This window comes from Athene noctua, chromosome 1, assembly GCF_965140245.1.
Source record: "Athene noctua chromosome 1, bAthNoc1.hap1.1, whole genome shotgun sequence".
Taxonomy (NCBI): domain Eukaryota; kingdom Metazoa; phylum Chordata; class Aves; order Strigiformes; family Strigidae; genus Athene; species Athene noctua.
Genome location: NC_134037.1, coordinates 71605929 through 71631419, shown reverse-complemented (window position 1 = coordinate 71631419; position 25491 = coordinate 71605929). Strand labels below are relative to the sequence as shown.

Below are 25491 nucleotides of genomic sequence, written 5' to 3'. Positions count from 1 at the left end.
CTTTTGTCAAGATCCCTGACTCACTACGTAAATCAGCCGCGCACTGATCTCCCCCCTGCCCCGCTCCTCAGCCCGCCAAGTCAGCCTCTCCCGGCGCTTTCCCCCTGGGGTTTGCCACCGACACCCGCGGCGCTGGGGAACGGAACGTTTTCAGCGCTCGGCTTTCAAGTGACACCCGCAGGGACGGGGAAACCTGCCGGCGCTCCCGCCGCTGCCCCCGGCCTCCCAGCGCCGCGACGGGGCGGGCAGGCCCCGCTCTGCACCAGGTGCGCCCCGGCGGGGGCTGCGCGCACCGCGAGAGGTGGCCGCGCCGGGGGCTGCCCGCGCCCCGCCGGCCCGTGGGGAGCTGAGGGGGGAAGCCCCGCCTCGCCCCGCCTCCCCCCGCCGCCGCCGCCGCCGGCCCCTCCTCCCCTGCCCGCCCCGCCCGCCGCACACATGTGCCCGCAGCCAGCGGCCGGGCGCGCCGTCGGGGCGGGCGGGCGCCGCCGCCGCCTCTCCCCAGCACCGCACAGCGCGTCGGCACCGCGCCGGGCACCCCCCGGGCGCGGCGAGCCGCCGGCCGCGCTGACCCCGCTGCGCGCCATGGCCGTCGCCTACCTACTGGGCAACGGCTCCGCGCCGCTCCTCGCCGGCGCCCTGGAGGTGCCCTTCGCCGCCAATGCCTCCGCCTGCCGCCCCCCCGCGCCGTCCTGCGCGGCCGCGCCGCCGGGCGCCTGGGGCAACGCCTCGGCGGCGGCGGGCTGGAACCGCTCCGAGCCCTGCGGCGGCGCCAACGGCAGCGCGGGCGGCGGCGGGCCCTGCGCGCCCGCGGGCGGCGGCCCCTCCGTGGTGACGGCCATCGCCATCATGGCCCTCTACTCCGTGGTCTGCGTCGTGGGGCTCTTCGGCAACTTCTTGGTCATGTATGTCATCGTGAGGTGAGTGCCGCCCCGCCCCGCCCTGCCCCGCAGCCCGCGGCCGCGACTGTCGGGGCGGACGCCCCGCCGCGGGGAGCGGGGCTGCGGGGTGGCGTCGCGACGGCGACGCTGCGGTCCCGCTCCGGTGGACAGCGCGCAAAGGGCCGCACCGGCGGGCGCGGAACAGCTCCAGCCCCGAGGGGACAAAAGGGAAGGGATGGGAAGGCGGCTTTTGAGAAAGCGCCGGAACGCGGGTGGTCGGGGAAGAGAAACTTGCGGTGGGGCCGTAAGGACCGGCCAGGGCTGGTCCGAAACCGCTGCGGGTCCAGAGATGCTCCACGAACTCTCCGTGCTGCCGCACCTCTGCGAGCAGCTGTGGCCGGCGAGGCCTGAATCCCGCACCTGTCCGCCGACGAGGGAGGGTGTAAAGAGGCTTTTAGCCACTGCTTGTGAGCGTGTGCGGTCGCACACGGACACCCGGCACACATCCACGCCGCTTTCCCTCCACCTCTCCCAAACGCACAAGCAAGATGTAAATGGCATCGCTTCTGTCTGCGTGGGCTTATAGATCCTCCCCCTCAAGACTCGATCCATACGTTTATATTCATAGACATTTATATATGTATATGTATGTATATGTATATATACATGCGTCTACACGTGTCTAAATCCTCCAGGATCGCGGCCGCGGTCCGTAATCCCGGTTTCCCGGCTGTCCTGCAGCGCTTCGCAACTTCCTCGCCCGCGAGGTCACCCGGGCTGTTACAGGCCGCGCAGGAGCGTGTCCTCCACGCACGAGAAAACCCATGCCCGTAAACCGGCGGAAAGCGGGTGAGAACGAGCTGCACCGGGCGCCTCTGCCCGCCCGGTCGGTGGAGGAACACTGCCACCTCCCGGGAGCGGCGGGGCCGGGGCGGCGGGACGGGGCGGACCAGGCTCCTCTCCCTCGGTGCCTGCTTGTCGTTTCCAAACGCAGCGGGCGCTGAGCCCTGCAGAGCCCGGCTCGGTTTCCAAACCCAGCAGGCGGTGCTGAGGGGGTGCCCCTGGGCGTGCTCCCTGCCCGCCGGTTTCCCCCGGTCTGGAAGGCGGCCCCTTTCCCCCGCAACACCGGGTCTCCCGCGGAGTCGGCGCGGCAGCAGGGGTGGGCGCCCGGCAGCGCCTGCGGGCCCGGGGCAGGCGGGTGGCTCCGCGGCCGGCGCAGGGCCGGCAGTGCCCGCTGGGGGAAGCCCGGGCTGAGGGTGGAGGTCAGGGTGAGGCTGCCGCGGCACGGCGGGGCTCGGTTCCCGCGACGTCTCTCGGGGGTGGCACTGCAAAGCCCGGGCAGCCCGCAGACCTGGTGGGAACACAAGTAATAAGGCATCCGTGGTTCAAGCTACAGCAGTTCAGCAACCGAGGGCTTTTAGTTCTACTTGAGAGGCTGCGTTTTGAGTGCGCGGAGCTGGCGAGATTCGCCTCTGCCCTGTGGTTGTGGTGAGTCCGGGGCTCAGGCTCTCTGCGTGAAGATGCAGCTTCGGAACGGGGCACGGCTGCGATCGGCTGAGCAGCGTTGAACGCATTCCTCTGGGAGAAAAAGCAGATGCACAGCGCGACAGAGCCATGGTTGCTGTCAGCAGAGAAATATGCCACAAGTTGTCCCTGGAATTATGTATACTTAGAGCGAGCATAGCCCATAATATTTCTTACATTAATTAATTGAATTACACTTGCACCACAAAGCCAAATTGAATGAGGCACTTGCATTTAGATTTCTAGCTAAAGAGAGCATCTTTCCCTGAGAGTACAGCTTTAAAACAAAAGCCAGAAGCCATAGAAGAAAGCAAAAATGTATTTTTGTTTTACAGAGAAAAACACAAATAAATTAAATGGCTTCTCCAAAACCATCTAGGAATTCTATGGCAAAGACAGGACCGAACCCAGGTCTCTTGTGCAAGAACAGCTTTTGGTATGACAGAGTTTCTTCTCAGTTAATATCATGCAGCTGTTTACCAGTTTGGGATGAAAAAAGTTTACATGTTAATAGCTGAATAGGATCTGTGGTTTCAGCAACACAAAGATGAATTTCCTTTCTGTGCTTCTCTACAGGTTTAGTGTATCTGGGCAGCAATAGGGAACTTTTTATTTATTTCCTGTTGCAAGCATACTAACGTGTTCTCAATCATATAATATGACATGGAGAGTGTATGTGCTTACATTTGTGTATCCTTGGATCCAGCTATAGATAGGAGGCAAACGCTTCACTGGATTAAATTTGGCTTCGTATAAAGCTCCCCTTCTTTTATTTACCTTTCACATCACACCTGCTCAGAAAGAACAAAACACTGAAGTTCGTATTAATTTTGAGAAGAATTAAGACTACTAGAAATAAGATATTTAAGTCTTATCGGTACCTAGTTTGCCTTCAAAATGCTAGGAGTTGGGAGGTAGGTGCTTAGATATTTGAAACTCTCTCCCTACTCACCTTTCGGAGTCCAGCCCAGGTGAAAGCAACAGTGACTTCATATTCAGTGTGCTGCATGCTAATATCTCATGCTTGACTTCTTTAGAAATATTTTTTTAATAATTATTATATTATTCTTCTAAACATTCTTACAACTTTTCTGCATGGAGACTCATGGGTTTGGAGCCAGAGCTGTGCAAATGCTTGCCTGATGTGAAACTGTCCCTATCAGCCCACAATGCCACCCTGTTATCTCAGGTGAGGCAAATGGGTCAGAGAGTGGACATGTCCAACAGGGAGTTAGAAATGTCATTATCGATACAAAAATCAGGCTCTTCAAGCAAAGCACATCCATGGATTTCCAATTTATATATATGTTACTTTAATGCATTCTCATCAACCCTCCTCATTCTCTCAAATGGTTCCTTTTCAGCTGAATACTTTCATCCTTGAATTAATATTTACGTGTTACAGCTGTAGTGTGTGAGGCTGAAACCCATGTTACTAACACTGAGCTATTTCCTTTTGTCAAGTACAAAAAAAATTCCTTCTGAGTGACAGCAGTAATAGGTTTTACTCCCAGACATGAATTTCCTGTAATCTGAAAAATCTGTAAATAATTTTTATTATCTGTTTTCCTCATGTGCCTTTTATAAGCATAAATTACTACTATGAACACAGTGTTGTTACGGCTGTGTCAACAGCAAATGCTACTTCTGGCTGCTGCAGAGTGCAAGACAGCGTGCAATTGGTACCATGTGGTATTGAATTAATTTACACAGTAATCTATAGGCTTTTCCAGCTTTCTCGTCAAGTCAGTGGGATGTTAGTCACACATTAGAGTGGGAAGAATATGCCCTGTGATTAAGGCAATATGCTAGAAAGCTTTAATAGATTGTAGATTAAAATCTTCAGCATCGCTGGCCTGAAAGAGAGGAATGGCTCTTGGAGGCCCCACTCTTCCATCATGCCAAGTGCTGTAATTCCACCAACAGCCGCTAAAGTCACTCAAGTCAAGAGTGGTTCCTTAATTGCTTTGCTATTAATTTCATCACACATCATAAACAAAGGTGCCTCAGATTCTCTGTGATCCTTCACAGGAAAAAAGAAATGTTGTTTCGTTAGAGTAAATGATGACTCTGCTTAAAAAAAAAAACAAAAAAAAAAAAGGGGGGGGGGGGGGGGGAAGAAGTCCTCTCTGAAACGAAGAAATTTCTTCCTACAGTTCTCAAAACAGCCTTGTAATAGTGTTTCGAAAAAAGCTGAGACTGAAACTTCATCTAATCTGAGAAGACTATGCAGTACTGAAAGTTCTGGTTACTTCAGCTTGACTCACACTTAAGGAAAACTGTTTTACTAAGTAGAACAGAATTTCAGGTGAAATTTCAATTGTAGAAAGAATTGATTTCACCAGAGGAATAAATATTCTCACACATGTGCACAGAAAGGTAAAAGTGAAGGGTTTGGAAAACAGTCATAACATACAAAGTGGAGAGAGTCTGTTTAGAGGAATAAACTGAAAATGATCACAAGCTTGAAAGCAGCTAAAGCAAAGCAAGTTTTTTAGGAAAATGAGTTCTTTGGAAGATGACATGGAGTTAAGGATGCAGTGTGAAAGAAGGCGTACAGCATCTCTTGTAGCAGCACAGATCAGGGAACTTAGAAACCAAGAAATGCATAAATTCATTCTTTTCTTTCCTGTCTGCAGCTTTGAACTTCCCAGCATTTGGATAGCATTGTGTGTGCGAACATGTCCTGCCTGTTCTCCTGTCTGAAAAGGTTCCACCCCATTGCTAAGAGCTGTTAACTAAAGCCACAGCAGCCTTAACCAGTCATGCCAATCATGAGTTGATACTGCTCACGAACCAGCACAAGTCAGAGAAGATCTGGGGACAGAACTGAGGGCATTAGGTTGGGCAAGAACAGCACAGAAGCTGAATTAAATGAGCAGCATAGTAAGGGGGCAACCCTCAGCATCCCACGTTACAGAAAGGCAGGTGTCCCTGTTTGCACACCGTTTATGATAGTTTACCAACCTCTGCCAATGGGTAAATGTTTGACTACCAAGCGGCTCCCCTCCCTCCCTCAAGATCTAGGGAGGCAGACAGATAAAACAGAATGTATACATCTATATTCTCTGGGTTTTTTTAATATTGATACCAACATGGTCAAACTTTGGCTGAAAATACATTAGTCTGCAACCTGGGGATAACCCCAGTCTCCCTGAGGTTGCAGAGACTGTGGGATGAGTGAGAGCTCTGCAGCCCCCGACTCAACTCCAGACCCTGTGCCTATCCCCAGTCCCAATGAGCTCTCACCTGCGGGACAGCACTCCTGCCCCAGGAGGGCAGACTCCCCTCAGAAAATATCCCCTCTCACTCAATTTCTCTTGAAAAAGCTGGGTTTATCCCACTGTATTTTTCCTGGATTATCATTTTGTAACGGCTCTCAGAAAAATAATGTTAAACACTTGCTGATTTTTTTCCTTATAAAAATAATTCAAATTACTACTTTTCAGGGCTTCAGGAAAATTAGAAAATATTGTGAACACAATTATTTACATTATATAAGTGTTAGCAAGTTAATGACAAATGAGCTAATGATCTTACATAATGCTGTACTGCTTTATTTTGTTCTAATTTACAGTATTTTTTCAAATCATCAGGCATAGCTTTTGCTGAGCACTGTTGATAAGCTTTTATAATTTTTCTAGATCAAAAGGTGACTGACTTACAAAAAGTCTCAAACTTAATATGATGTAAGCCCAGATGTCTTGGAATTATAGTCTAGTTTACTAACCTCTTTTCCAGCCATAGCCAGCAGCTGTGTTGTCAAAAAGTGGAAGAAATAGGGGCATCACTGAGTGAGAATCCTTCTAACAGTCTGTTAGACTGAAGAGAGACTTTCTGAGCTGCAGTCTGCATCAGCATTTATTCAGTAGCTTTTTGTGAACATTTCTAATATGCAGAAGTCCCAAAAAAATCAGAATCAAAAATAAGGTTGGAAGTAAAAGGTCACAGATATTACCACTTCTAAACAAAGGTTCTTTGAAACAAATACTCTCCAAAGTAAAATTTCAGAATTATGAAACATTTTTAAAGATTCTAAGTTGGTTATTTTTAAGTTTAGGTGTTCTAAGATGGATGTTGTAGAGATCCTGATTAATGGACTTTTCAAAAAATTATTTATTTTCATTATGATTTCAAGCAAAAAGAAGTTTTCAATCATTGTTGATTCTCTTCAAAATACAAATCTACTTATTATAACTATATTTTTTAAAAACATGAAAGCAACTGTTTTCTGAATTGCTGTGGTTAGGCTGATCTCGAAGAAAGTTCTTTTAATAAGCATCTGTGCCTTCTTTGGTTTATACCATGAAGTTTGGGTTGATGGTATTGTAAGTAGGGATGCTACCATTATCTTTCAAAGCCCCTGCTCTCTTTTTGGAGTTAGCTTTTAATGGTGTTCACTAGCAAGGAATTCCACAGCGTTTAAGAAACATTCTCATTCATCCAGTTAATATTAGACACTTCTGAATTTTATTTATATTTCCTTTGAATTTACATGACGAAAAAAGGGCAGGGATGAGAGACCATAGCTAATCAAATAACTGTGAAGGACATGAAATAGCATGTTTTTTCCACTTTCTTACTGAGAAGTGTTCAATTATCAGCTGTAAGATCTTGTATCTCAGATCAAGAATAAAACTTCAAAAGAAAAATGTCTGTGTAAAATTGAGCATCTCCTCATTGTGTTGTATGGAGCGATCCCAGCTGAGAGACATCTCTTTCTTAAGAGGGAAGAGGCAGCAGCAGTTTGGGTATCTTTCCTGTTTTCCCCTTGCACAGTGCAAACCTCCAGCCCTGCAATATGATGCCTCTAAAGGAAAATCATCCAAGAAGCCAGTTACCCAAATCCTTCTTATAAGGGTATGGTGTCAGTACCTCTCTCAGAGCCCCAGTTTCAGATGCAATCTCGTCCTTGTCACATGGAGACTAAATCCGTGATTTGCGGTACTTTTGATTCAGTCTTGTCAAAACACATAGTTGTGTTCCTTTCTGTCACGCCTGCCTCCACCATTGCTTGCTTCCCCCTTTTCCCCCATCACAGGCAAGTGTTCCTCTGCATTTGTTCCCTCTCCATTCACTTCTGTCTCACATCTGTTACTCCTTTACACGTCATACTTGACAGCTTCTCTAGAACCCAGTCTCTTGTAATGCAAGAGACCATACCTTGTATACTTAGTATTACTTTGATCTGTACAGGCTGAGGCTTTGCCTCAAGCCCCATGCTACTTCCCTGATACCCTTTGACCAGGGGGGATTTCCAATGCTGTTTCCCATCACACCTTTGAGGATCTCACATCTACTAGCTGTAAAACTCTCTTCAGAAGGCTTCCTTGCCAGCTTCCCTGCTGAGCAGGGGATGTTTGATGTTCAGTCCTCACCAGAGGTGATCAGTCTACAAATCAGGAGGAGGGAAAAGCACCTGGAAACCAGAGAAAATGCCTGTTAGCTCGCCCCCTCTAGAAAAATGTAGCTTTGGTTCTAGATACAGTGGGTGGTTTTGCTCTCAATCACACTTCCCTGAAGACACGGGGAGAAAGTTAAGTTGAAGACACCGACAGCTTTCCTTTCTTTGTCTTCCTAGCAAAGCAAAAACTTCAGCAGTAAACACCCACTGCTGGGTAACAGCAATATATTGGAGTTAGCCTTTTCAGCACCACTGATTTATTTCAGAGAGGTGTGTTACACAGTAACTGCGAAAGCAGCAACCTTTACTGGAGAGCCATGTATGCCTCAGCACCAGGCAAACAGAGACTCGGCTTAAGGTGATTTAACAAAAAGACTAGATTAAGTCCTAAAATAATTGGAGATAATTTTTCCCCAATTTAACTGGGCTGGAAGGGAAGGAAGTATAGCAGATGACTAGACATTAGAGCATATGTTTTACTGTCATTTGTTTTTTATCATTAAGTAGCTTTTTTATGGTGTCTGGAAAAAGAAAATTAAATGAGGGTAATAGGACTTATAAGGCATTGCAAAATCTTAAATGTTTACGTGATAGGAATTTATCTATAAAAACCTGTTCTTGGCTGTTTCCCCTCCCCTTTTTGGAAAAAAAAAGAAAGAATGCATCACATCCACCTTATTTTGTACAGATTTCTGCCAGGATATTTTGCATATACATGTAACTAAAGAATGCCTAAAAATAATAAGAGAAAAATAATAATAAATAATTACCTGTTGTGACTACTGTGGAGTTCATGTGTTCTGTCTGAAGTAATCTCCTTGCTTGTTGATCCTCTCAGTCAGGCATCAAGGGAAAGGACCAGCTTTCCTCCCCAAAATAGCGGGTTTTCCCAAAGAAAGAAGCTTACTTTGTTTTCTCTGGGGAGGGAATATACTCACTGATTTGAACTACATAGCAGAAGGAGGACCTCTGATGACTTTCAGTAGCAAAAAAGCAGAAAGAGACATAAAGAAAGCAACAAGTTGGCCTAAAGCCCAACACAGTATTGTAATTAATTGGAAACAGGATGAGTCGGATGCCCTCCCAATTCTCATGATGCTACATCATTCCCCAAAAGACCAGGACCAGAGTCTAAAGAAAGCTGACTCTGCCTGAAAGGCTTTTGTTTAGCTCTCCTTCTCCCAAAGTTGGGGTCTCAGAGAAGTCACTAGTGGGTTCTGAGCACAGGAGAAACGGCCCTGAGCTGGTGCTCCTCCATGGGAAATGGTAAGCTCTGTTTACCTCTCCTGCCTGGGTCGTGTAAGCAAATGCTGGTGGATCTGACGCTGCACCGATGTAAGGAAAGGACAAGCTGGGAAGTCAAAGTTGCTAGCAAAATAACTTGAGGGAAATAAACTTTGGTGAAATTCTGGCTTAATTTCCTTTGTGCTATGGAGATTAAAGTGAAAAATGCACTTGGCAGGGAGAAAACAAAGTATTGAGGAGAAAAGAGGTAGCAGCTGTAGCAATTACAGTCTAGAAGTTATTGACCCTGTGTTCAGATCCACATTCAGCACATACATTCAAACTCCTTCAGAAAATGGACATCCCCTTGCCAGTGTGTGAGGAAGGGAGGGGAAGGCCTTGCAGTGCTCCCGACCAACTGTGTCAAATAACTGTGCCTTGTGATTTTAGATCCAGTACACTCCCTTACTGTGTCATGCCTTGACACCTGAAGTGATGCATGGTATTCGTATGTTTTTTCATCTCTAATTAAATCACCATCACCAGTCAGAGCAGTTACTGGGTAGCACCCTGTTGGGAGTCATGACGCAAGGCTTTAACAGGAAGAATCAACCACTGCCTCTGTCTTTCTTAAAGGCAGTGAAATCTTCCTCCCTTCCCCAGTACAGCTTTTTTCCAAACTCATGATCAGTGCAGGAAGTAAGTGAATGTGGTACAAGTTGCACAATTTCATTGTAACCAAGTGTGAACATTTTCTTCTATGATGTTCTACCTGCTGGAGGGTTGGGGTTTTTTTTTATTATTTCTTTTTGTTTTCCCTGAGGATTTACTATTTTTTAATTACTTCCTTGTATATGATCTCTTCACAGGAACATACATCAAAAGGACGAGTAGATTGTTAACCATAGTATGACACCTCCAATCTAGGTGGCCTGACCACCTAATAACATGTAAGGGTTGTACACAAATTTATGATTCTTGTACCCAGAGCTTGAATTTAATGGTTTAAGCCATAAGCATTCTAAAGTACCCATGAACAGAAAATCAAAGACTAAGTCTTCAAGCTGAGTAAATCATATGCTCCCAGACAGGTAGGTTAGGCTCATCCAGTATATATATGACCTCAAAACTTTTAATAGGTAACAGTCTGCCACAGCACATGTCACAACTGTGGCTGAGATACAGTACAGATCTTTCTCTCTATAGAGGTCCACTACCATGCAAAGAAAGAAAAAGGACAAAAAGATAGGATGGTCATCAGTTAAGTCCATCATTTGAGACCCTTTAGCTCAAAGGTACTTTCCAGAATATGGCTTAGCTATTTCATTTCCGTGTCAAACATACTAGTTGGATTGGCAGACAGAAGAAATTTTTGAGGGTGTTTCCAGACCATCCTGAATATGACATGACCATAAGCCATAAGGGTTCATTGAAAATTGAAAGGACCTGAAATCTCAGGAAAGCATACAAAAAATCCCTCTTTCCTACTGTTTTTGAGTTGCATATACAAGATGTACCAGAACAACCACGGAAATAAAAGCTGATTTAAATTGGTTCAACTTGGCATACTTCACATGTTTTAATCTTCCCACCCAAGGAGACCTCAATTAATCTAATGTATGCACATAATGAGTCTTCGTTTGTTTAACAAGTCATTTATGCAAGAAGAACATGAATTTGAAACACTAACCTGATCTCTTCCAGCATCCACAAGAGTTATGTCAGGTTGTCTGTATCCAAGACCTAATTGCTGTCTGTTGTTTCTTTCAGCAGCCAAACCATTTTCATGAACAACTGCTCTCTGCAATGAATCTCCTGTAATTAAGCCAGTTCTTCATATATTTTGCACTGAACTTAAATCAGTTGAGGCACTCTGTCTCCAGGTTACCATTCTGTGTACAAAAGCTTGCATGCCTTCATGTTGCTGAGTTATCAATCTATCATCATCAGCCCATTTCCTAAGTGCAAAAGACTGTTTCTGCTTTTCTCTGTTATTCAGATAGGAGCAGTTTTCAAATTAATTTGTAATGGCATGTATTACTATATTCATTGGACTAAATGTGGCCCTGGACCCCCTCTCTGGCTTCTTTGCACCAGCCTAGTGGTAGAGAGATACTATAAAACTGTTCTGGTACAGAAGGGCTGAAGGATCTGGAGGAGGGTATATTTCAACAGTCCACATGCATGTAAATGGTTTGTCCAAGAAGTGGGGGGGTCAAGACTCAGGTGGCAGTATACCAGCTGTGTCTATTAGGCTTAGATGAAGTGTGATGCGAACTAAAAATTGCATTATTTTTAAGAAAATACAGGGTCTTCATATTATTTGTTCTTTACTTTTGAGCCACGGAGGCTTAAAAGAAATGTCTCTTCAAAAATTTTTGGAGGTGATAAAGTGGAGACTAAACCATTGGAGTAGGCAGGCCAGAACCAGAGCTGTGGCACATGTCTTGCAGAAAGAGAGAGACATGACTGCAAGCTGGAAAGGAAGGTGCTCGTGGCTCCTGCTCAAGATGCTGTTACACTTTGTGCAGTGGAGTCTGGTGAACTTCTAATGGGTTTGCCAAATACAGGTGGCCCATGAGCTGCCAGTTGAAGAGGTCATTTCATGGCTTTCTGTTTATCCTTGAATGCTAGGAACTTAGTGACTATCTGAGTAGGATTCTCATGCTTATCTCTACTGCTTTTTTGTATTTCAAGCAAATCCCAGTTGGGTGGACCTCTGCAGCTCAGATCTTCAAACTTCAAGTGTATTTTAAGGTTTTGCTGGACTGAAGATAAAAGCAGGGCTGAATTTTCCTTACAGAATCAGACAGGCATAAAGTATATTATTACTGTTGCAAATCTCATCTATCATCTACTACTACCAACAAAAAAATACTTCATAAACATAGACATTTTATGATACAATACAAAACCTGCACTGAGGAGATAGAAAGAGCATACTAGTGGAAGTCAGTATTATAATGAGCATGATGAATTTGAATATGTATCAAGAGCAGTGTGAAGCTAAATATTCACCAAAAAATTGAATCATCATGTGGCTCTATTAGTCTTTCATTGTAGTTTTAAAAAGTAATGTTGCCCAAAGCCAACTTCTGTCTTTACTTGCTACCTTGCTAGTTGTCATGCAAAACAATACTTAGTGTTTTAGATGCTGAAATTTCAATGTAATCTAAATACCAGCATTCAGATTTTCATGGGTTTGCATTTAAGACTCTTCCTTTACACATCTCTTCATTTTTAGATTCTCAAGTGGCCTTAAGTGAAAGTGTGAAAACAGCATCTGTTAAAAGACTGCCTTTACAGACACAATATTTGTGGTATTATAAGTCATACAGATATGCTATGACTTTAATTACATATAAAATCTAGTCCCTCTGAAGTATAGAAATCTCATCACATGCACATCTGTGTCTGGATGATGGAAATGTTTGTGCTGCTTGTTAAAATAGGTAGACTGAGACTTAGCAAAGGATATAATAACAGCTAAGATCAAGGCTTTGAAAAGCTCCATTTTGTGGGACTGTTGTTTTTCATGCTGTTAAAATTACTTTTAATCAATTACTTCAGTATTTATGTGTTCGTACCAAAAAAATAATCCTGGGGACATGGATAATCTACTTATTTGGAAAAATACGTGCTTAACAAAATGTACCTTGCAGAAATAAGTATTTTATAAAATCTTGAAATATTCAATACAGAGAAACACCCAAATCCCATAGAATTCACTGAAAAGAATATTGCAAATTTCAATAGGCTTTTGTTGATTAGGTAATTGCGAAGGTAAATACTTTCACCACAAAAGCTCTGCTTCCTTTCTTTGTAAGAACAGCTTGATAGAAATGTAAAGATTATAGAGTACGCCAAGCAAAATCCTTCATTAATAGCCTATAGAGCCCATTAAATTAAATTAAGTCCAAGAACTTTTAAGCTTAAACTGACAATGAAAGCAAAATAGCAAAACTGGAAAATGTGTAGCATTTAAATGCCATAAGGCCCATGCCAGTCCCAGTGAACAAACTTGATTCCATTTATTCAGAGCTTTTCCCTGCCCATCCTCTGGCATGCAAACCTAAGTCACTTATATTAGTTGATATTACTTTGTTGTTTTTTTTTTTTTTTTCTGCATCAAGCATTTCCTTTAAATCATAAGAATGGCTTTAACTACCGATAAAAAAAACATTATCATCTGATGATGTGCTCTCCAGACAGAACTATGCCGGAATTGTGTGTGATGGCAGCAGCACTGAGCCGTGTACCTAAGTGTGCTTTCTGGTCCAGCCATAAAGATAGGGCAATTCCCTCAGGGCTGAGTAGGGATCAGCAGCCTGGGTGAGGGTGCAGGATCCTCATCACCTTGCCTTGTCTGCACAGGATCAAGAGCCACTGCTCCTCCACTGCTGTTGCTGCCTGAGTGGATAAGGCTGGAGCAAGCTGGATATGTCTGCGCAGAATGCAATGAAACCTCCGGGTTGGCTCTCTGAACACAACCTTAGCTAGTCCTGGGTCTGTTGTCAGACCTGTGGAGAAGACATTAATTTATGATAAATAACATGGGACCTGGCAAAAAGAGGGCTTAGTACAACATTTTCATTCTAGGTAATGGTAAAGTCAATATAAAAATGTAGTTTAAAAAATGTAAAAATGTTGCTATTTTTCATTGTCCTCTGCAAGATTCTCCAGAAAATTGCCCAGAAAATATTTTCTCCTCCCTCTAAACTGTTTTTAGAGCTGCAGCTTGTTGTGCACCTCTCCCACACTGTCGGATGTACAGGGAAATCCTGTACATTTTTTCTAAATCATTCCCAGAAGAGAGAGGCATGGAAAAACATGAAATACTGGGTTTTATACTTTGTCTTCCCTGGCATGTTGCCTGAAAGATCTTTTCAAATGGTCTATTCCTTTTGCAAATCACTCTCTAAATTGTAAAATGTTTGATCGAACACTGTACTCGTTACTTTGCAGAAACAGAAGGAAATTTTTGTCGAAAGAGCAAGCCATCTGACCCCCCAAAAAAACAGGCAGCCACAGTGCCCAGCAACCTCAGCAGCAATCAGGATGTCAGGACATCATGGCCAGGAACATTACTTAGAGTGAACATTCATTGTACCACTGCAAAAGTATAGCATCCTCATAACAAGTTGATCTCAAGTGCTGCTCAGCTGACACAAGGGACTTGAAACAGTGAAGGGCTCTTCAAAAGTTTGATGACACTAAGGAGGAATTTGGACTCTACCTTTAGCAATGCAAATATAAATTAAAACATAAAAATCCCCCCCTGCTAAGCTGTAATTGAAGTGTGGCATATTCAGAATTCAGGAAGTGGGTTTTGGGTTGTTAGCAGCACAGACTTAGGAAATAGGTACTGTGGAGCAGAACAAGCATTCCTACTTCAAGCAAGGATCCAGCCAGGGTGGTGGCTCTAATGATACATTCAGCTCAAATGGTTAATAACATCTGTCTTCTCGTTTGATTGAAAGAACATCTGTCCAACTTACACTGGATATTGAGATTAGTAAAGCAATGTAGTAACCATCATTACAAATTATTTTAGAATTTTATACATTAATGAGGAAGTCTAAAAGCCTGAATTTTTAGACACAGTGGATTTGATAATGATACTAATCTTTTATGTACTTATTCCCTAAGGAATTATGACATTACCGCTCCACAACCCACAAATAAGTTCTCTGTTTCTACAGATGTGATTCTGATACTCAGCATGACATCAGCAGATATAGAAAATCTATCCCCTTAGTACAGTGTCTGATATGTACCTTTTTTTCAGCTCCTCAGTTCTTTAGCATCTATAATATTGAGTTTTTTCTACGTGTATCCTTTCTCTCTGCACAAGTTACATTAATCTTTTCTTTCTTACACCCTTTAGCTAATGCCTCACTGAACCACAAACACTGTTGTAGATAAACCATAGCAAAGTCATTTGATTAAAATTAGAAAAGATGATCTTTGACAGTATCTAGCACATCACTTCACAGAAGTTTCTTGTAGATGGTGCACTGGACTCTTTTTTTTTTTTTAACATCATCAGTTGTGGTCATTCACATGCTTTGCTGATTTTTTTTTCTAGGTACACGAAAATGAAGACTGCCACCAATATCTATATTTTCAATCTTGCATTGGCAGATGCACTAGCAACGAGTACTCTGCCATTCCAGAGTGTGAATTACTTGATGGGAACATGGCCATTTGGTACCATCCTTTGTAAGATTGTTATATCCATAGACTACTACAATATGTTCACCAGTATCTTTACACTCTGCACCATGAGTGTGGATCGCTACGTAGCTGTTTGCCACCCAGTTAAGGCCCTTGATTTCCGTACCCCCAGAAATGCCAAAATTGTCAATGTCTGCAACTGGATTCTTTCTTCTGCCATTGGCCTGCCAGTTATGTTCATGGCAACTACTAAATACAGGCATGGTAAGTCAGGTTTTCATTCCTAAATTGAGTATTTAAATGTTTAAACGTTCTGCATTGTTTCACTGTAGAGTCAATGAATTAACTTCTGACCTCCAACCTGTATAAAGCAGGTGTTAGTGCAAATGGACCCCTTCAACAATTTTTGCATCTGGCTGTAGCTGACCAGACACAGCACTGCACATGATCTGTCTTTTACAACAGGCAGCTCTAGCTCCTGTGGGTCCGTGCGAGTCTCACTGCCCCACACAGTTACTGTAGTGTTTGGGAAAGCATCTGTGCCTGCCTGCCTGCCTTCTGTCTGGGGTGGTTATGCACTGTCCTACAGCGCAGAAGCCTGTGTTTACCCAGAATATTCCCACTGAAGTTGGTGGTCATAGGTATGTTGCACCTAGTCTGGCAGGACACGGTATAAAGCAAAGAGTACACTGGTGCTCAAAGCCCTTCCATGAAGTGATGGCATCTCGACATAAATCCCAACCCTCCATTGTGCACAGTCACCATGTCATTCTCTTCCCCATTGCCCTGAAATGCCCAAACTCTCAGCAGATATGGTGGTTAAACCACCTTTCTTTACACCAGATTTTATACTGAAAGTGAAAATGAGTCAAAGTTTAAGCATTTATGACAATTCAACTCTTATCCAACATACGTGCAATTCCAAGCAATAAAATGCAATAGAGAAATGTTACTTAGGTTTTGGTTTTCCAGTTCACACTTCATAGATGTTTGTAGCACTGTGTCCTGTCAATGCTCGTGCTGATGATAGGTCACAGATTGCTTCATTTTACCTGTTTACTTAGTAAATCTTCATATATTGGCCCGTGATATTTAACAAAAAAGGTTTAAAGAAAAGCAAATTAAAAACTGAGGCACTTGTTCTTCTCTGCTGTTCTCCTTTTTCTCCAGGCTCTATTGACTGCACACTTACGTTCTCACACCCTGCGTGGTACTGGGAGAACCTCCTGAAAATCTGTGTGTTCATCTTTGCCTTCATCATGCCAGTCCTGGTCATTACTGTGTGCTATGGGCTGATGATTTTACGCCTGAAGAGCGTTCGCATGTTATCTGGCTCCAAAGAGAAGGACAGGAACCTGAGGAGAATCACGAGGATGGTTCTTGTAGTGGTGGCGGTGTTTATTGTCTGCTGGACTCCCATCCATATTTATGTCATCATTAAAGCCCTGGTCAACATCCCAGAAACTACTTTCCAGACTGTCTCCTGGCACTTCTGTATTGCTCTAGGGTATACAAATAGCTGCCTTAATCCAGTCCTTTACGCATTTCTAGATGAGAATTTCAAAAGGTGTTTCAGAGAGTTCTGCATCCCCACTTCCTCAACCATTGAGCAGCAAAACTCCACCCGAGTCCGACAAAACACTCGTGACCATGCTTCCACTGCCAACACTGTGGACAGGACTAACCATCAGGTATGACTAGCAGTGGAGATGTCATCTCTGGATCCAGGCCTCCCGCTTGGAGATGACATATATTCTGAAGTTACAGTTTATACTGATTTGTAGGTATTTGAAGGTCTAAACTGCATCAGGGTTATATTTGAAACTGTTTTATGCATACACAGAGACCCCAGTCCTGTGTGGTTCTAGTTGTTCTCTCTTCTAGTTGATACTCAGAAGCTGAGGGCTTTCAAAGGTACCTTGCATGACGAGTCCAGCGTGCATGCCTATACAAAGCACACAAAACAGTGTTTCATTTGCAGAATGTTTACAACAGGTGACTGCTTTATAATCGGTTGGAGGTTAATCAGATTCCTCTAGCCATACTCCTTGTCTGCTGTTGGAGACAGGAGTGGGACAGAATATAGATCTCTCTTCTTCTCCCATTGCAACAGTGAATAAAAAAGAGAAGAAACTGTACTCATACACTTTTGATTGATGTATGAAGAAGGCCTACCTGGCCTTATTTGTCCTGGAAGACATGCAAGAAGTAGACAAAGGCTTTTCTCCATGCAGGTCTTGTATCAGATAATTATCTGTGTTGGCTAAGGTGGGTTTTGAGATATAAATAGATAGATAAATATATACAGCTAGATATATGTATAAATATACACGTATATGTCAAGGAGTATTCTACCATTTTGCCATTTATGGTATACTGAGAATATAATTTTCCACATAGAAAAAGCCTTTGAGAAGTTTATGGCACAGCAGATACCAAGAGAGATCTTTTTTTTTCTGGCTATTTTTGCTTAGCTTTTGCAAAGAAGCTCTTCTGTTACACGATCAACATCCATGATCCTGTGCTTAATCCTGAGAATTTCCAATCCCCATCCCTCAGTGAACATCAAGCAAAACAGGAAAGCAAATCTTAACATTCATGAAAGTAACTCAAGCACAAGTAACAAGCACTAGAAAAAGTTTGAGTCACTTCTGTAATTCATTAAAAAGAAGAACTAAAGGCACAAGCCTAGTTCATTCCTTGTCGTGTCACCTTTTAGCAATCTACTTAGGTTGCTCCTGCACCAGTTTCTCACTGCTGCCACTTCAGCCACAAGCTGGCTGCCTCCTCAAGGTGCAGAAGTCAATGGCTTCTTGTGAAAGCAGTTGCATACCTGCCACTTGGCTGCTGCCAGGAAGCCCAAATCAGAACATTACCATCTCCGAACAGACAAAATAGTAATCCCATCAGAAAAGAGGAGGGAATAGATGCTTTATTAAGCATCTGCAGTTAGCAGCGGTGGTCACCAGTATCTGATTCATACATGCCAAACTGTGGTCTGTGAAATCAGTTTGCACCTGCTCAGTCATACACACACTTTTGTGGTGAAGCAGAACTGCCAAACCTGGCATAGACACATACATATATATGTATGTATATACATGTATTATTTACTAGGTGTAGCAAAAAAAATATTAGACAGATTCAGCTGTTAATAATGCATTTGTAATCCTCAGTGGAGTCAATTTTGTGCATGTGTCTGACAACAGGATTGTATCTATGTTTACTACAATTCCAACTTTTTACAAAGCAGTTGCAAAACATTTTCTACATTTAGTTACAAACCTTTGTATTATTTTTAGGAGAACTGTAGCCTTCTAAACGTCTACCCTTAGCAAAGATTAATGTAGTACTGCCCAGAGATATACAGTGTATTTCAGAATATACACTGTATTACAGGGTATTTCCCTGGGCACTAAGCAAACACAGAATAGAATGTGATCCTTCCCACAAAGATCTTTCAACTTACACCAACAAGGGAGAGAGCCAGCTGAGGCAGGGATGTACCAAGCAAGTGAAGCAAACTTTATAGTGGCGGTAAGGAAGAAGCTAGTCTCATATTTGGGTTCTTTGTTGGTTGAAGGTTTTTTTCCATGCAGGGAATAGTGATGAAATTAGTTAAATGATATAAAGCACATGTCAAGAGAGGTGAAGGGGAAGATGCTGAAGGGAGAGAGAGAAGAGAGGAAGAGTGCAGAGGAGAAAGGGGAACATCAGGAATGAGGTCAGAGTGAGGCAGAGAGGAAGGAAACTGAGAGAGTGAAACCAGTAGGCATGGAACCAAAAAAGTGTATGCAGAGCTGTAAGAAATTGTTTGATACCCAGTTTTGTCTACTTTGATAGCTCTTCCTAGCAACTAGCCATCAGTTTTCTCCAGGTCTGGCAAGAAGAAGACAACACTTGGAAGTCATGTCCTCATAGATGGATAGGTCTCTCTGCACGGTCTGGTATTTGAAAGAATTTGAAGTAGCCATAAACGAGCTCAATTTCACTTCCCTCACCACCATCCCTGCAGTCCTTGCGTTGGCAGCTGCTGCCACTGGTTCATTTCTGCCAGATGTGCTCACTGGATGCTGACCTGAGCCTTCTCACTGCTGTGCTCCCTGGTGTACAGTCGAGCAGTCTTTCTCACTCTCCACGTCTATAGAATACATTCATGCCAAGCCATGTTCAAACCTGAATATTAAACTTCACTTTTTTTTTTTTCTCCAGAAAACATTTATGTAAGAGACAATATTTTTGTTGCCAGCTACTATCATAATGACAGACAAGGTTGTAGGACTAATCTACACTAAAAAGTTTCTCTGGGACAGTACTTACAAGTGGTGCATCCAATTTTATTATTACTATTTTTAAACAGAAAAAGCCCTAGGGTGAATGCAGCTTTTGCTCTCAGAAAAGAAGAAAGAAAAAATTAAGAAAAAAAATAACAAACAAACCACTGTTTGCTCAAACAGTGAACTTTTGTAAATTCTGTTGACAAGGCATTTTTTTCACAGGTAAGTGCTTTCTGTACAAAAAAGTTTAGCTAGTACATCTGTATTGATCTAGGTATACTGACAAGCTCACTTTTGTATAGACAAGGCCTTGGAGAGCATTTGGTATGAATTCTGATTGCAAGTCTGTATATTACTCGGCACATTTTATGTCATTTTTGAAGAAACAGATGTTCTACAAGTTGCTTTCTTGCCAAGTGAGAATTCTTTAGTCTTGCTAAAATTAATGAGAACTGCAAGCACTCAGTCGTTCAACAGTTTAAGACCTCACAGGTTTAAAGCACTTAAAAATAAGCATTCGCTGGTGGAACAATTGTTTTCTGTCAGTGCAAAAGCAGTAACAGGAAACATCATAAATATTTATATTATTCTGAGTTAAGATACAGGGCTTTCACTTACTCTATGGCTTTGGCATTACCACAGAGATCTAGATTGAGTTTGATTAGTATCAGCATTTACGAAAAGTGGAAGAGCAGCACAAGTTCAAAACTGCAGAAATGCAGCTTCTTTCAAAGGTACAGAGTAGCATCTGATACCTAACACTGATGTTGTGAGCATTTATAGAAATTGTACTTCCTCAGTGGAGCAACACGAGGGAGAAAAGGCAGTGGCTAATCAGGCACACAAAAACTGGAAGAGTTGTCAGACAGATGTTTCATGTCTGTGAGGGATGCATTCTGTGTTACAATCAACTAACTCCTGCGTTAAGATGCATAGTTTGCATTTGTTCCAAAGCACCCTTAAAGGCCTGACTCAGTTTAATTTTCAGGGAAGCATATGTAATCTTATAAGTGCATTTCTGTGAAGAGTTAAAACAAGAATAGGAGTGAGAGAATCCTGGAAAAATTGCTTGTTGCTTACTTTGAACTTTTGTCTGTATGACCCAATATTGGTAGGGAATGGTAATAAAGGACCAAATACTAGCTTTTGCAAATGGCTGAGGTTTTTTGATGTCATTTACATTAACCTGATTTATAACAAAGACGTGGACAAGTATTTTGAAATAGCTTTTACTTAAGATGTACAGAGACTCTCTACATTAATTTATCTCTGAGATTTAAAAATGTTTGGATATTTTTTTAAATTTAAAAGTCATTGATAATTCTTTTTTCCTGAAAACTATGCTTTCCAAATACCTTTTATTTTATTAATATCTATCCATTAATAACAAAAAAATCCTAAATACTAAGGAATACTTTAATCATTATAGAATTCTAAGAAATTTAATTTGTTTCAGTGAATTGCTTTATTTATGACCCATTTAAGTTTTATCGCAGCCTCACCTGAATGTATCCAAGCAACTAAGCAAATTATGTATAGGCACATTTTCAGGACTATTTAGTCATCCTGTGCAACTATTGTTTGTATTTTTAGCTTCTGATGCTTTCTCCTTAACCGCTAATGTCTAAATGCTGTAATGGAAGCTGCAAATCCTCATATGCTGAAAGTGAGGCCTCAGATATGTCCAGTAACCAGAAGCTCTGGTATTTGTGCTCAGCCCTGAAAGCTTTGCCCTTACTGCTTGGATTGACACCCGCATGTAGAAATAAAAAGGATATTGATTTAAAGAAAAACTATTTGGAAGTTGAAACAAGGGAAAATTGAAAGCTAGGTTCACTTAGATTAAATAAACAAAGAAAGTACTTTCTTGCATTTTGATTTTGTCAGAGCTATATGACAGATTGCAAACAAATATGAAGAATGCCGGTGAGTCCTGTGCAGAAACATGACAAAAACTGGGCAGATTCTGTAACTCCAAACCTTGGAAGATTCACATCTACATCTACCTGTATTAATAGAGAATGGCTTTTCTGTGTAGTTTTAGAAAATGGACATATCTCCTTTGTAAATAACACTGTATTTCAATAATAATTTCGAAGTATTTTTTTCTTATAAAGCCCATTACTGGCAAAATAATGAGATCTATAACAATCTTGTCTAAAGTCAGTAGATCCTTAAAACTGGTCTTTCTTTTGTAGCTCATTTGCACTGACACGGGCCCTTTGTGAATCTTCTGTGTAGCAGAGAAAACAGAATGTGTTTATCAGACTATTTCATGAGCAGAAACAAGAATAAGCTATACTACGAGGACCAGAACTAGTTAAATGGCTTCTAAGGTTGCCTGTGTTTGTGGCATCCTTAAACTGAATTAGAATGAAAGGGAAAAAAAACATTTTGTTTTTTTCCTTAATAAATTAGAAAAAGTTCATTGGTAAAAAAATACAAAAGAAATGCTTCTATTTAATCCATAATGAGAAGTGAATAGGGACTTCAGAATTCATTTCTGAATCTAGACTTCTCCAGATGAGAGACATTCACATTTAGGATCAGGTCACTTTCTAGCCAAAAGAAACTGAGGAGAAATATTCCCCATACAGAATAAAGAAAATCCCTAAATATAGCACGTTAAATTGAATGAGCATTTGAGTTATGTTGTGCCCTTGGAAAAATTTATCTCCAAATCAGAAGTCCTAAGAGCCTCCACTCGGCCACACACGCTTCGAAAGCAATCTAGTTAGAAAATGCACTTTCCTTCTCCCTGCCCCAAAATCCTTACCCATGTCCCATTACTTTTACAGGAGAACATCCCCTCTCATCTCAGTCAGGCTTCATCTGTGACTCTATTTTCCATACCATAAACCCTTTATTTGCAGCGTCTCCCACCCTGTTCTCAACATGTTCTAGAGTTGCAGGGCAACATTTGCTGGACAGGAAAAAGGGCTGCAGGCTTTCAGAATGTGTGGTGCCACAAGCAGATTTTCTTGATGAAAATATGTGTCGCGCTGTTGTGCCTGTGTGCAAATAAGACTTAACACAGATACTGTGGACACACAGGGCTGAGAGGTTCTTGGGTTTGTTTGCTGATGTAAGGCCATCTCACACAGAATTTAAACTAGACTTATAACTGCAAATCTGAGTTAGCCAATCTACTGATGTGAGCACAGAATGTATCATCTAAAATACTAACTCACTTGCAATTGCTACAAAAAGAATACAGGAAGAGAGAAAAATCCTTCCATACTCATGAAATTTATAGAGAGTTCCCCTCTAGAAAGAGAAGAACTGTCTTGCTATAAAATGTATTCTATTTCAAATTTCAGATCTACTAATGTTTGTCTTTGAAGGTCAGACATGAAACTTTTCTGTGATTATTTCATCTGCCTTCACTGCTTCATGGCAAAAACAGTCTTGCCTTACTCTGGGCTACCTGTTTGGCTCTATACAGCAGGACAGTAGTTGCAAATGAGAAGTAAATTCCTCTTGAAAAAAAAAAAAAAACAAACAAACAAACAAAACCACACACATGCCAACATACACACACAAACTTGTGGGTGATAAGAAATCAAGGAATTGTTCATTGTATTTGCAATTTCTTTCCTTTCAGTTGGAACTTCAAGAAGCTGAAACTACTCCACTGCCGTGACAGTGTCTCCTGCTGCATAGCTCTCAAAGCAATTGCACACCAGTGCCACAGTGTGTCTGGGCTGTATGCTGTGGGAGTGTGTAGGATACACCTTCCCTCAAAAAAATACCACAGAGGAAAGTGCCTGCTTTTCCACTCTTGTCAAAAATTGCTTCTGCAGCACTTCTACACTGCGCATAACACAGAAGCATGAAACTTAACAGCAAGCAGAGCCAAGGGATATGGGGGCTTGCCAAGCTCCAGTGTTCAAAACAGTCATGTTTACCAGGAATATATACATTAGGCTAAAACAAAGCTACTGTACCTGTAGCGATCTGACATGATCTTGACAAGTTACAGTCTTAAATAGGTTGGAAACAAAAATTCAAAGGCTAGACAACTATCATTTGAAAAACGAAGGTGAGCTTTTAATGATGGGAAATAATGGGAAATGAAGTTGTAATACTCTTGGATGCTCGGTTTACTCTTAAAATTTATTTGTAGATGTGTTTTCTGTGCAGGTTATTTGTGTGCTGAAGTCTCACATGGTCATCTAGAACAACATTTGCAGTTCAAGAGGTCTTCTCTTACAAGGATTGCATGTTCCACAATTTCAAAGGGAAAATATTTCTTTCAGGGTTCATGTAAACAAAACTCCAAGCTTCACCTTCTGCTCCTGTTTCTCACATAAAAATTAGACTTTAGAATCCAAACAATAACCCACCACTTCATCTAAAAGAGATGAATAAATGGAAGTATTCCATGTTGTACTGATTGTCAAATGATCCCCAAAACAGCATAGATGCTATTAACATAAATTCATATGTGCATAGAAACCTAGCTATAAGCCTGTCAGAGCTCGCACAGGCTGATGACTTCTCTGTCAAGTAGTTTCTCAAATTTCACCTGCCCTGTCAGCAACATTTTGAATTTGTGAGTCATCGACAGTCCCTGTATGAAGTGCTTGGAGCAGTTAATGCATTAGACCTTTTTTAATAATAACAAAAAGTTACATTTTGTTAGACATCTATTTTTTCTTAACCAAACCCATAATATGTTTACTTTTCTAACTAATGTAATACAGTCTGCTTCTCCGTTTTGTATTAGCTAAAACACATTAAGATTTATGACAGAAACATTGTACTGAAGTAAATGCCACCTTAGCTGTTTTCTAGTATGAAAAATAGAAATATCCATGTAGGCAATTTGTGGTGCAATGGTATTTTCTAGCCATTGTTTGTTACTTGCTTTGTAAATAAGTCATCAGTAGTTAACCAGGGGAAAATGTACTTTGATGAATTTAAGTGTATTCTAAAATACAGCTCTATGGAGCAGGGTTTTTTTTGTCTTTTTTATTTCTGCAACCAAAATGTATTTCTTCTTTTCATTGTTAAAATCTGTGTAGCAATATGCTTTTAATGTGAAATTGTTTGTTTCTGCAATGGACTGTGTAATAAAAATTGAAGGCCAAATCCTTACAAGTTCTAAATTAAAGTAATATTTGAGTTTCATCACTTGCAGCTAAATCTGTAGCCCTATATATAAGCAGCATATGAAACTAGATATAGTAGAAGTGCCTTAATTTTTTCCCCCTTTCTATTGAAAATTCCACTGTGCTGTCATAGGGATTTAATATTTAATTTTGTATTAGTTTAGCAGGAGTCCCCTGATGTGATCATTAAAGTTTAAACCAGAGCTGTCACCATTTTAAGAGGTTTTGTATCTAATCTGTAAACAGCATGATGGGCACTCAGAAGAATTTGACATACTGTTTTGCACTACACAGCAGTATTATTTAGATAACAAGAACATAGAATACACAAGAAATGCAAACAGACTAATGTCATACCACGTCATTACTATCTGACAAGTTCTGAGTAGCCTGCCATGCTCACAGACAACCACGTCACAAAATTGAAATACACTGAATAACTATTTGAAAGGTCTTAATTGACAGATCAGAAATAATCACCTAAGCTTAAAATCATAGTTTCATGACTAGTCAAAAGTTCATCAGCTTTCACAGAATTTACATAATTAATTGAAACCATTATTTATTCTGTACTTAGAATGAAATGCTCACTGTGACTTGCTAACAGACAGCCTAATATTTTTAAAGATATTTTTGGTTTCTACAGTCCAATAATTAATTGAGCAACCTGACTGTAAATATTTTTAGCAGTAGTAATGCTGTTGTAGCCTTGATGGTCTAAGGATATGAGGAAGCAAACTTTATTAGCAAAGCATTAGCAAAAATAAGTAAAATGTCTTGGCTTTTTCCAGAAGGCTTGAATGTTTGTTGGTAGTGCTTTGCAGTAAGTAGCATATTATTACAGAAGTTCTGTATCTGCATTGTAAACCTTTAATAAAAATGTGTTTCTTCTA

General features: G+C 41.7%; 1 protein-coding gene across 2 annotated transcripts; it reads left to right on the top strand.

Annotated features, from left to right (window-relative positions):
• Nucleotides 1-480: 480 nt before the first annotated feature.
• Nucleotides 481-25491, top strand: OPRM1 (opioid receptor mu 1). Of its 2 annotated transcripts, none has more exons than XM_074896535.1 (4): nt 481-917; nt 15119-15471; nt 16378-16898; nt 23611-25491. In XM_074896535.1, exons 1-4 carry the CDS (start codon nt 583-585, stop codon nt 23641-23643), a joined length of 1242 nt encoding a protein of 413 aa, XP_074752636.1. In that variant the 5' UTR covers nt 481-582; the 3' UTR covers nt 23644-25491. The 2 variants fall into 2 exon arrangements, with proteins under 2 accessions (XP_074752636.1, XP_074752635.1); XM_074896534.1 differs by having other exon boundaries at nt 23089-25491.